Here is a 12,020-nt window from a genome sequence, read left to right on the forward strand (position 1 = left end):
AGCCAAGGAGAACAGTCCCGAAAGATGGAGAGGGCTGATAGGGAACACAAATGGCACAAGATGCGAAGACGCCGGCAGGAGTGGAGGTAGGAGGGGGGCGGTGGTGGCCGTGCTCTGTAAAGCGGGACCAAAGACGCCCTTTTAGGAGCAGGAGGTAAAACGGCTCCCGGCAGGTATGGGGGTGCCACGCCAGCGAGAAGAGGTGGAGGGGTTTTGCCGCGGCAGTAATCGACGGTGGCGAAGGGGCAGCAGCTCTGCGGGACGCGCCGGCGCTCAGACCCGGCCCCGCCGCCGCACGCGGGCCGGCCGCACGGCCGGTGCCCTCGGCGGGGACGGGAGCGGAAACGCGCTTCCTCCCTGCGGGGCCTTTTTATCCGACGACTACGCCGCAGCGACCCGAGGCGCGCCGGGGGGCGCGGAGGGCAGGCGGCTCCTCGCCGCCCACCGCGGCACGGCTCGGCCCGGGCCGCCCCCGCGAGCCCCGCAGCGGGCCGCGCCGGGGCCGGGCCGGGGCAGGGCCGGGCCGGGGCGGGTCGGGACCGGGGCGGGACCCGCCGCGCGCAGCCGCCGACCGCGCCGGGGCGCTGCCGCCCCTCCCGCAGCGCCGAGCCGGGCCGGGCCGGGCCGAAGCGGGCCGGGCGCGGCCGCCCCGGGCGAGTAAGGCCGGGCCGGCGGGGGGATGCGGGTCCGCCGGAGGCAGCGGAGAGGAGCCCGAGCACGGCGGGCTGCTGCAGCCCGGGGGGGCGGGGACCGCTGTTGTTCGGCCGTCTGACGGGGAGGGGGGTCCTGGTCCTTCATCGCGGGCTCCCCCCAGGAAAACGGGCGGCAGAATTGCGCTTTCCCCTTTGCAAACGAGCAAGTGGCCTGGCCGTCCCGCCCCGCGAGGACGTCGGGGCTAGCTCGGCGGCTGCGATGTTGCCTGGTAATTTTTTTTTCTCTTGGTTTTGACAGCGGCTCCCGCCTGGGCAATTGGCTGGAAGAGTTGCTATGAAGTGCCCTGGACCTTCGGAGAGCCTGAGACTTGCCCTCTTCCTGGAAAATGCCTTAGCCAGCGAGGCTAGGATATGGAAAGTGCCAGTTTTCCAGGATCTCATCCTGAAGGTATTCTCCCTCTGTCCTCTTTGGAAGCACCTAAGGGGCTGTGCGGATGCAGTGCTAGTCCTGCCATCTAGTCCACCTGAATGCAAAAGTCATCTTAAGTGGACTGAGCTAAAGGAATGGAGGGAGGAAAGGTCTTATTTTACATCTTACGCTCCGTTTAAAGCATGGTTTAGAGGTGCTTTGCATTTTGTTTTGACTCAGCCAGTTTGGGGAACTCTGCTGGAGCAGGCAGGTAAGAGCAGACTCTAAGTCAATTTATTTAGCCATAAGTAAAAATGTCACACTATAGTTAATTGTGCTCTACTGCTTTGTAGTTGTCTCCTTCTATGAGTTCCATGCATTCAAATGGGAGAGGAAAGAATTCAGTGAGAGCTAACAGAAACCAGCCCCATTCCTGGCTGTTAAATTGAGTCGGTCAATTATCGTAGGAAGCTACAACACTTAAGGTCCTTCCGACTACGATGGAAACAGTGAGGCTCAGCTGCTTTTGTAAGGTGCTTCAGATTTGTGAAATAATGCACAAAACTTCCCTGAAAGCCTTGCCCCCTTTTTTTTCTTTTTTCTTTACTTTTTTGCAGTAGTGTAGAAATGCTATTTTTCTGAGCAAAATAGCAAAATGGATAATGTGAAAACTTAATGTTAAGCAAATTAGCAGCGTTACCTGCTCAGCCCTTTCAGCTACCCTTACATTAATGTTCAAATGCATGCCACGGACTATCTGTGGCATTGTAACGGCAGCAAGATTAAAGTCTTTCATCTTTCCTGAATGCATCTTAAAATAAAATGCAAGTAAGAAAAAGCCTGAATATATTTGCATTGTGCTGGGGGAGGGGGGTCGTAAACCCAGTTTCTCTGTGGTTCCAAGGCCTCAAGGACTGTAAAAAACAAACAAAAAACTTAAAAGAGCAAATCAAGATATGCTCCCAATTACAGTTTCTCTCCCCATCAAGACTGTCTGAATGCAACACATGCTGCAGCAGAGGTTCTGCCCTTTTCTGAAGGGGGAGAAATAACGCGCATCCTCAGCACCTTGGGAAAAAGAGCTCAGTTTGGTGGTTCAGACATGATGTGCAAGGCTGGACTGGAGTCCAGTCCTCCAGTGAAAATCCAGTACCTAAGTGGTCCTCAGCACAGCTAGAGCCAGACTAACTGAGTAACATGGACAAGTGCTTAAAACTGCTCAGAAGTTTGGGTTTTCCTTTGTTGTGTAGACACAACCAACAACTTTCTTCATTTCAAGCCTCCAGACATCTGAAATGTTAATTAGAGCACTTAAAATGATTTGAATCTTCCTTTGGAGATATGTTAACAAAATCATCAAGGGACTAACTTTTTTTTTTTTTTTTTTTAAAAAAAAAAAAAAAAAAAACTTTCTTTCTTCCCCTCAGGGTACAGATATCTCTCTCTTGTGTTACGAGAAGGTGGTTCTCTGGATTGCAGAAATAAGCTCTCGGTTCCAATTTTACCCTGAAACATTTGCCTTAGCTATCAGCATCCTTAACCGGTTACTGGCATCAGTAAAGGTAAAGAGTCTCTATCAGTTTTTTTTTCTCCTGGTAGCTTACTGATTAGACATATAAGGGATATGAAATCAGTTTGTACCCAAAGCAGATACCGCTGTCTGGCAGCAGATTTAGGAAGCAGCCAGGGTCTTCACTGGGGAAGGCTTTTAAGCACACAAACTTGAGTGTGTGCTGAGCTTCCACTGATTTACAGTCCTTAGTAGAGGTGTTTGTATGAATTGTCCAAATGCTGTGATAAATACAGAGAACTCATTATCACCCCATTGTCTCTGCTAAACAGAAAACAATTTCACTATCACTTTTAGTATTTTAGTTTTGAAACCACTATTTTTATCTCAACTGTGGGCCCCTCTTTTTCTGCCATTGAAGTGACAGCAAAGTTATAAGTAGAATTGAATCTTGCTGCTTAATTCCTTTTAGGTCTATACTGGCATTTGTCAAAAACATACTAGTTAGCATCTTAGCTGAGAAGAGGAATAATACTGCATTTGGCACTGCATAGTCAAAATCATGGGGTACCTTAACAAAACTTGCAGCAAGAAGAGGATTTATTTTGTTCACTTTGGATTTGCTTGCTGTTTGCAGCTTCAAATGATTCTTACTGCAGCTCAGCTAATTCAGAAGCAACTATAACCTAAACGAAAGTTTGAAACTTGTGTATTTGTAGTAGACAGTTATTTCCCCCAAGACTGTTATCTTCCCTGCTCAGTGTTTTCTTCTTCTCCCTTCAGGCCCAATTAAAGTATCTTGAGTGCATAGCAATTTCCTGCCTTGTCCTTGCAGCAAAAACCAATGAAGAAGATGAGGTCTGTATGTTTAATTTTAAACACACTAAGCTCGTCTTTGGTTGTTTCCAAATTATTTGTAGTTTCAAGTTTTTTAACAAGTTGAGCATAATGAAAACTTGGTAACCCTGAGTAATTCCTAAGGGGGATAACAGCAACATTTTCACCGCTGTTTCATCATTGTTTGGAAAAGCTGTGACTTGTATGGATGAAGGACTTGTATTTACTTCTGTAGTGGATCTGTTTCCCTGCTCTGCCCCTTCACCTCTTCTACCCCTTCAGAATCCGCAGCTTGCAGCAGAGCTTGGTCCAGGAGTACATGTGCATGTACATGTGCCTGTACAGTTTAGGGCTTGTGAGCATTGGCAATTCTGTTGCAATAGGTCCTGGGAGGGTAAGGTAGGCAAGATGGAACAGAGGCTTTTCAGAGGAAGTTTAAAATAGATGACTTTGCTTGGAGTCAAAACTTGCTACTGAACATGTAGAGGAAATGACTCAGGTTTGTACCTCAAGGGGAGTATGTAAAGTCAGCAGCTACACATGTAAGCGTGAGATTGCATAGGATAATTATCCAGTGCTTACAGCTAAAACTTTGTGTCCGAAGTGCACTGATAGACTTCCATGAGCCAAACAGTCCTTGAAAAGCATTCCAGATTGCATTTCTCCCCTTTTCTTCCTTCCATTTTGAAAAATAAGGGCTGTGGGTTACAGCCAGAAACCTAGGAGTTGGAGTCATGCATTCTCCTTGCATTTCTGCTACAGTGAAATGCTCTTCATAGCCTTTTTTAAGATGCGCTATCTTGAGGTTATTCTTCTTTTCCCTTCAGCTAAAAACAAGAAGTTAAGTCAATGACCACAGGAAACAAGACAAGCATGAGCAGCTCTGTAAAGCAGGCCAACAGGAAGCCTCCTCCCAGCTTGTCAGACAGCAAAAGCACTAAGACTGTAAGCAGTGAACCTGCATCACAGAGGCAGTTAGAGACTCGCAGCGACCCTGGGAGCTACAGCCATCATTCCTCCCATTGGCCTGGGTTTGCAGGCAGGTGCCTGTGATGAGCATGGCCAGTCTTTGGTTAGGTTGGGAGTTACGTAGGAAAGTGGTACTCCTGAATGAACATTCTGCCTAGCATTTTGGGATGCGTACAGACTTGTTAGATCCCTCAGCAATACACAGAAACACACAGAGCACTGTGTAGGAAGTTGTCTTTATTTCTTAAGTTTTTTTTTTGTTTTTTGTTTTTTTTTTGTTTTTTTTAATACAGGTAATACCATCGGTGAAGATGCTTGCAGTGCAGAGTGGTTGTAAACGCTCTCCAGCTGAGATCTTGAGAATGGAAAGAATTATACTAGATAAGCTTCACTGGGATCTTTACACAGCAACACCAATGGATTTCTTAAATATTGTAAGCACTAAGTTTTGCAAAATTTAAATTATTTTTTGTTTAAAGAAACAGCTTCTTTATCAAATAAGACTAGAAAACGTAGATGCGAGCACATACACACATATACACATTCTTCCCAAGATGTTTTGCAAGCTGCCTGATTTTAGCTATCTGCAAGTCTTTTGAAGAATGTTACTGTGAATTTCTTTAAATGTACTAATATTCAAAACCTTTTTTCAAAAAAAATTATTCTCATTTTTAAAGGACAGCTAAAATGAATGTTAAAAAGATTCTCATAATGCTATATGCCATTTTTTAATACACACTGCAAAAATATTTCTAACTCTTTCCATTCTATTAATACTGTACATAGAAACTTGTCAGAGTTTTGCTACATTTCACACACAGGTCATCTTAAACTATTTTCCTTTTCATCCTACTAATAATTTACCCTTGTTTTAGGCAATTAGATAATCCCATTGTGGCACTTAATTCACACTGCAGTTGCTAAGTATTTGATAGAAACAAACTGCATCTTCCAGAAATGGTCATGTGCTAGTAAGGCAAAAATCATGTGATATGAACACATCCTGGATCCCTTTCTATGGTAATGTGCAAATATTAAGCCATCTCGGCTGCTGATTGTGAGAACTGCCTCTCCTTAGGTGCTTGTTTCCTCAGTAAATTCAGAGTACAATCATAATTACTAGGTTTACTCCTTTTGTATCTGCTGGCCTGAATTGAATCTCATAGATAGCAATCTGGATAATATAGAAACTTCAGAAATTGTTAGGAAACACAGACCTTTTACATTCATTATAAGCTCAAAAACAGTTCAATGGTTGGCAAGTACAAACACAAAACACAAAAAAAGGGGAAAATCCTCTAGGCTTCCTGATATGAATCAAAATTTTCTGTACTTCTAGTTGATAACATATGAAAACATACAAAGTTCACTGACCTCTGCTTTTTTTAATATATATATATACATATATATATATATATATTTAATCTTCTCTCCAGTTCCATGCCATGGTGATGTCCAACTGGCCCCATCTACTAAACGGGCTGCCTCAGATGAATCCTTCCCGCCATGTCGCATTCTTGACCAAACAGCTACAGCACTGTATGGCATGCCACCAACTATTGCAGTTTAAGGGCTCCACATTGGCTTTGGTGATCATCACCTTAGAGTTGGAGAGGCTGACTCCTGACTGGTTTCCTGTTATTACTGATCTGCTAAAAAAAGCACAGGTAGGAGTCAAAATGGCCTTTGATCTCAAATCTGAGGCCTGGACATTGATAAATTAATACCGGGCACCTGGATTTACAACCAACATTGCACCTCAGCAGACAGTTCAGAGAAGCGTGTCCATGTTCTGTCTTTGCTAGCATGGCCTTACTAATATGAACAGAAGAGGAAATAAAACTGCAGTCAGGGGCTGGGAATGGGGAAGGGGCCCTCCATTTGGCAGGGAAAGGAGGTTTCCAAAAGAGCTTGGCTGCAGATGGCTCCCTGTCTCCTGAACAGGGAGGAGATTTTCCCCCAATGGGAGTGTTTAAAAATCTGCCCACGCATTTTTGTCCTCAGGTTTGCACTGAGAAATCCTTGCAGTCCTCAGTGAAATTACATTGCTTTAAAATATAATCAGTTTGGCTTCTCATGATATATATTAAAGGTCAGCTCCGTTTCTCTAACTTTTCTCCAGTTTCATAAAACACACGCTTTTTCAATAGATTGTATACCTAGAAGGCAAAAGACTTGGATTGTCTACTTACCATAGATTCATCTTCTGGTCTTGAATTTGTCTCAGATAACCTAGCCTTCCTCTATCGCTTCTGGCTGTTAATAGTCTCATCAAAAGAAAGGGAGAGCTTGCCCACCTTTTCTGTAGTAGTTCAGGATCTCCTGCTGAAGTGCATTGCATTAGGGCTAAGATGGACCTCTCGAATCCAGTATAGCCTGTCCCTCCCCTCTCTCCAGTCACACAGTTATGGGAGCACTGGCCAGAACAGAGAGTATTTTATCACGAACTTACAAAGAATCTGTATTTTCCTTACAGGTTAACAGCACCAAATTCATCCACTGCAAGGAGCGTGTGGATCAACAGTTAATGCACTTCCAGACATCCAATGCCATTTATATTTTTTATCCCACCAGTCAAGCCATCCAGGCCCATCCCCAGGCAAGGTTGCCCTACTCTTCTGAATGGAAGAATTCCTATCAGGTGAGGCTGCGGGTCACTGGTCACCAGCCAGTTTCAACAGCTTTCACCTCTACTGCAGCCCAAATTCCAGATGACACCATGGAGACAGATGAATACTATGATGGATTCAGGTGCCTGTACAGCGAGGATAGGGGAGCAGATAGCGGAAGGGTGAGCATGGGCAGCTTGTGCCCCCAGCTGAGGCCTGGAGAAGGCAGCTCCCCGTGTCCCCCCTTAGAGCCGCCCGAAAGGGACTAGCGGGAACCTTCCTGCCTCGGAAGCAGCGACTGCAGAACCAGGATGTTCCCGCGAACAGAACAGCCAATGCAACAGAGCAAAAGCCCTGCTTTGTTTTTCAGAGGATAATGACAAAATGTGTTATGTTTCATATCCTTCCTAAATAGTGTTTGCTAACCCCAGTTTTTATCATTTAAGTATAGAAAGTTGGGGAGAGGAGGGACTCACAATCCTACAACTCAGGGATCAGTTCAGCAGAGGGCTACATACTGCACCAGAGAACTAAATGCCTTGAGGTTTGGGTGGGTTTTTTTTTGTTTTTTTTTAATAGTTGTGATGAAATGTGACAGATTCAGCATTTCATCGAGCTCATTGCATTGCTCTCTTATTAAAGCTAATCCGACTTACCCCACGGAGATGAAAGGAGCAGCCATCAAGGAAGGGGGAGTTTCCACTGCTGGTTCCTTACAAAGAAACCCCAGCTGGGACCAAGGTTTTGATTTAATAGGAAAAAGACCAGGAGGCAAAACTCCCAGTTTTTCTTAAGGCCTTATCCTGGAATCCTAGGGTCTGAGGGCTGTGCTCCTTCCTGGTTAACCTATTAAAGACCCCATACAAATTCCTGTGTGCTGTGGGAAAAGCCTTCTTGTGTGGCCCTCGCAGACCAGCTTGTGGTGTTCAGTTTTGTTTTGTCTTGCCAGACTGGACTATGCAAAATGCCTTTAACTACCCCCCCCACCTCCAAAATCAGTTTTTGTTAACAGCTAATTTCAATAGCAAAACAGTTAAACTGACCTTTGTAGTCTGTTGAAGTCTCTACTCCACTTTTAAAACTAGCATTACACTATTTTTAAAAAATAAAGGTTACTTTTTAAAAACTTTTTTTTTTTTTAACTATAGGGCCAGCCTTTTTTAGATATTTTGTTATAATAGTACAATAGTTCGGAGATTTAATCCAAACAGTACTGTCCAAGTAGCAATACCACCCCTGCAAGTCCTGTCACAGAACAGACGAGGTTTTCATCCAGACCTGCGCAGGCTAAATGCTGAGGCGACATCTCACGTAATGACACAGGGTAAGTGACCGTGGGACAGGGATGAGACAGGAGCAAGGACTCACACGCCCCAAGCGTCCTGTTCTGATAACTCTACTCTGCTAGGCAGCAGCACGCATCACTGCGGGAAGAAAGTTTCTGGCCTTCCTTCTCCTGGTTCCTTGTCTTACCTTACAGGAGCAAAATTCCTGGACTTTGGGCTGTGCAGGACTGATGCCCTGTGCAGCTCTGTCCGCAACGTATTACACGTAGCTGCTGCCAGAACTGGCATCGAGAAAAGTGAGTTTTGTGCATCTGCAAGGAGAAAGCCATGCTTTTCTTTTGCAACCGCCAAGAAAGCGGTGCTTAAGCATTCCAAAAAGAAACATTCAGCATCAAAGACTTAAGTGCAAATTACAGGTGTGAGCAGGTGGGATCTCAGCCAGTGCTGAAACCCAGGAGGTCCCGCGAGGCGAAGTCAGAGCTACTGCAAACCGAGCGCGCCGCGGTGCGAGGGGAGCCGCGGCGGCGGCCCCGCGCTCGCTGCGGGGAGCCGGGCTCGGCGCGCTCGGGACGCTCCCCGTCCGTCCTGCCGGAGGGAAGGTTTGCGTCCCGTCGTGCGGCGCCTTCCTTTTCTACCACAAGCTGTGTCTTGGCTGCCCGACTTTTCGAGGAGGCGGGCTGTCGTCTGTAGTTTTCGTTAAATAAAATACAACCTCGGTCCGTGCGTTCTCAGCACCCTCCTTTACGACTGCGGCTGAAAGCTGGTGCCCGCGGAGATCCTTGCGAGGCGCCAGGGTCCGTTTAGTTCTGTTTTTCTTCCCATCCTTTCTTACGCCTCGTCTCAAACACCTTCACCAGCTGCATTAGCCGGCGGGACGTAGCAGAGAAACTGCACGCGCAGCCGCGAGCACGCTGCGGCGCTGGGAGGGGAGCACCCAACCCGGCACCCGCGGGCCCCTCTGCGCCCCGCCGCTGCTTCTCCAAAGGACCCACCGGACCGACGCTCCTGCTGGGCCGCGGCAGGGTAAAAGCGCCGCCTTTCGCACCCCGGCGCCCCGGTTCTGCTGCCCGTTTCCGGGGAAAACTTTTTGTGTTGCAGACCAGGGGAGCAGCCGAAGCTTTCAAGCAGGCCCGCAGCAAACTCGCGTTCGACGACGTCTCCTTCGGAATCCAGTAACGTTCCCGAGCGAAAGCTTCTTTCATCAGAGATTTGAGATTCGCGGCCTTCCTCTCCCATTCCAGAGGGCGCGGAGGCAGGCGCCGCCACCGCCGACGGCGGTTAAAACCCCAGGCGACGTACAGCGCGCCACGGCAGACGTCTCGGCCGCTGCCTCGCGTCGGCTCGGGGTGCCCGCGGTTAACGCCACCGCGTAAGCGGATCTGCAGCTGCATCCGAAGCCGCCTGCGGTAAGCATCCGGGGAATCGTTCTGTCCTCCGGGAAGTTTTCTGAGCGATGCCGTCGCTGTTCGTCAACGCTGAGATTTGGAGTCAACCAAAACACGGACGGGCGACGAGCACTAACTCACCCACGGGCACAGCGGCGCCCTGGCCGGGGCAGCGTCCGCCGGAGCGCAGCGCTCGCGGCTCCGTCCTCCAGGGACGCGGAGCAGGGCAGCGAGCGGAGACGCGCCGGCGGGGTGCCAGCGCCGGGGTGCGTTTTATACCCAAACATACGCAGAAAGGGGGTGAGCAGAGGAAAACGGGAATAACAGCGAGTGTTGTGAACTTGACAGCAAACGTTTAACATACAAAACGTGTTTTTGAGATTGCTTGTTTAACAAGTCAGTTTTGTGTTTATTAAACCCAACTTTGGTACAAGCAGGTCATTCCTGCGATTAGTTTACAAGTTTTAAAACAAAACTAAGACTATATGGCTTCACCGCATTCCTGAGCGAACTTAAGAGAGGGGCACTGAGACGACTGCCTCCCCCTTTTTTCTTCTTTTTAACAGCTGCCTACGGGGAAGTCGGTCTGTTATAAACACAGAGCTCTCGGCCCTGAACTCCCCGTCTCCAGCTTTCAACCGTTTCCCCTCCGGTAACGAAAGACATTTCGGTGTCGTTGCAAACGGTTCCACGGCCGCTGCTCCCAGCAAGGGCTTCACCGGAGGAGCCCGGCGCCAGCGCGCGGGGGGACACGGAGGGAGCTTCGGGAAAGGGGGCGAAGCTGGGCGTTATCCCTACGAAAACCAAACGAAGGGAGGGCTGGGGGATTTTGGTTACGGAAGCCGTAAGTCTAGGGAAGAAAGCTAATAAGGGGTTATTGCTAGGAAACGCGAGGTGGCTGGTTAAGGCCGTTAGAAGGTTCTCTCGTTACAGACCCAAACCACAGCGAGAAGAGGCACAAATGAAGCCAGTTGAAAACTGGCCTCACGCTAACACCACGTTGCTCCTCCTCCACTTGGAAGTTTGGTCACAGCGTTAAATACTTTGCGTGGGCTCTTACCCAGAGATTAGTGTCTTAGTTTAAGTGCAAGCCATGCATCAGCCTTAATTAGCAATTTATCTTTGGGCAAGTAGCTTAAATTTCAACTTTATCATGAAACCTGATCAAGCCAACTTTTCCCAAACGTGAGATACAATGCATCTTAGTCCTTGCTATATAATCTCTTCTGTGCAATGTATTGCAAGCATTAAGGTGAAAACATCAATTAATTTCTTCTGCATGAGATGTTTTGGCCTTAATAAATCTTCTAAGTAACATGTCTTCCTGATGTTATGGAGCACGCACTGGGAAGACTAAAAAAGCTACAGAAAGAACAAAAGAGAATCAATACTTAATTTTCAGTTATTTATATTAAGTGTAGACAGCATGAAAGGTCACAGTACAACTCCAGCATATGCTGCCTGATGATGGGCAGGGTGGGGTACCTAGGAGATGCATTTTACTTCAAACCATCCCAACCTGGGAGGGTTTCTACAGCAGCCAAGCTCTTGTTTGGAATTGGTAATTAGAGGGTCGATTTAAAATTTTAATGAGGGAGGAGTGCTGAAAGAGAACACCTGAGAAGTCAGCGATTACTGTGGGAAGAGGAGCAGAGCAGCCTCTGTCTGCCCCACTTTCGTCTGCCCCACTTTCGCCACGACCGCAGCTGCTCAGGACCAGCGACCCCCTGCTTCTCCTGAAACTGTAGGACGAGGAGGGTATCCACCTCACTGTAGGAATGCTTTAAGTAATACTTTGCATTTCTCATCCTTTTACAAGCATATCTCGTCCTTTCCACAAGCATTTCTAGTAGTTTTCTACACAGATTAATGAATGAATAATCTTAACATCACTCCTGCAGAGAAACACTTGACAAAGTCCATTGCCCCAACTGACCACGTGCCCCATCTGGCAGGTGACCAGCTACTCCACCTCCATATGCTTTTCCGCTTAGCTCTCGTGTACCCAAATGCACTTTCTCTTCTCTGCTCTCCAGTAACGTTTGGCTTTACAAGTATTTGGCGGGAGAGTTGCAAAACATTTCAGAGAGACCGCTTGGCACCAACTGCTAGTCCCTGCTGAGGACTATCCATCAAAAATACAACAGGCTCAAGCGATGGGAACAGGCTGCACACCAAGCGAGCAGAACTGCCCCTGCCTTTGAAACAAGCTGCATGTTAAACATAAAAAGCAAAGATCTCTTATACAAACCAACTCCTGCAGCAACAGCACAGTGCTCTCATTCCTAATAGGATTGCCAAGGCAGCCAGCACCACCAGCTTGTTGCTGTTCTTGAAATTGGAGAATTGGAGGGTGCAGAAG

General features: G+C 47.6%; 2 protein-coding genes across 8 annotated transcripts in view; one reads left to right on the forward strand and one right to left on the reverse strand.

Annotated features, from left to right (window-relative positions):
• Positions 1-609: 609 nt before the first annotated feature.
• On the forward strand, positions 610-10,091 carry CCNI2 (cyclin I family member 2). 7 transcript variants are annotated; one of them, XM_062587356.1, is made up of 8 exons: positions 681-1,101; positions 2,490-2,624; positions 3,356-3,430; positions 4,672-4,812; positions 5,815-6,045; positions 6,855-7,019; positions 8,468-8,569; positions 8,690-10,091. In XM_062587356.1, exons 1-7 carry the CDS (start codon positions 988-990, stop codon positions 8,540-8,542), a joined length of 936 nt encoding a protein of 311 aa, XP_062443340.1. In that variant the 5' UTR covers positions 681-987; the 3' UTR covers positions 8,543-8,569; positions 8,690-10,091. The 7 variants fall into 7 exon arrangements, 6 of the variants coding, with proteins under 6 accessions (XP_062443336.1, XP_062443340.1, XP_062443342.1 ...); XM_062587352.1 differs by adding an exon at positions 610-657 and having other exon boundaries at positions 952-1,101; positions 6,855-10,091; XM_062587358.1 differs by having other exon boundaries at positions 7,630-10,091.
• SEPTIN8 (septin 8) overlaps positions 10,053-12,020 on the reverse strand; it is a 38,482-nt gene continuing 36,514 nt past the window's right edge. Inside the window, exon 10 of the mRNA XM_062587350.1 lies at positions 10,053-11,020. Within this exon, the coding sequence (XP_062443334.1) occupies positions 10,966-11,020 (55 nt within the window). The 3' untranslated portion in view covers positions 10,053-10,965. The remainder of the gene's footprint in view (positions 11,021-12,020) is intronic.

This window comes from Rhea pennata, chromosome 14 (assembly GCF_028389875.1).
Source record: "Rhea pennata isolate bPtePen1 chromosome 14, bPtePen1.pri, whole genome shotgun sequence".
In the NCBI taxonomy this organism is placed as follows: Eukaryota; Metazoa; Chordata; class Aves; order Rheiformes; family Rheidae; genus Rhea; species Rhea pennata.

Bases quoted from the DNA above. Each gene is read 5' to 3' on its own strand.
- CCNI2 (XM_062587352.1), top strand. From the start codon at position 988: ATGAAGTGCCCTGGACCTTCGGAGAGCCTGAGACTTGCCCTCTTCCTG. The intron at 4,813-5,814 runs GTAAGCACTAAG...TCTTCTCTCCAG, and splicing joins CAATGGATTTCTTAAATATT to TTCCATGCCATGGTGATGTC. The intron at 6,046-6,854 runs GTAGGAGTCAAA...TTTTCCTTACAG, and splicing joins ATCTGCTAAAAAAAGCACAG to GTTAACAGCACCAAATTCAT.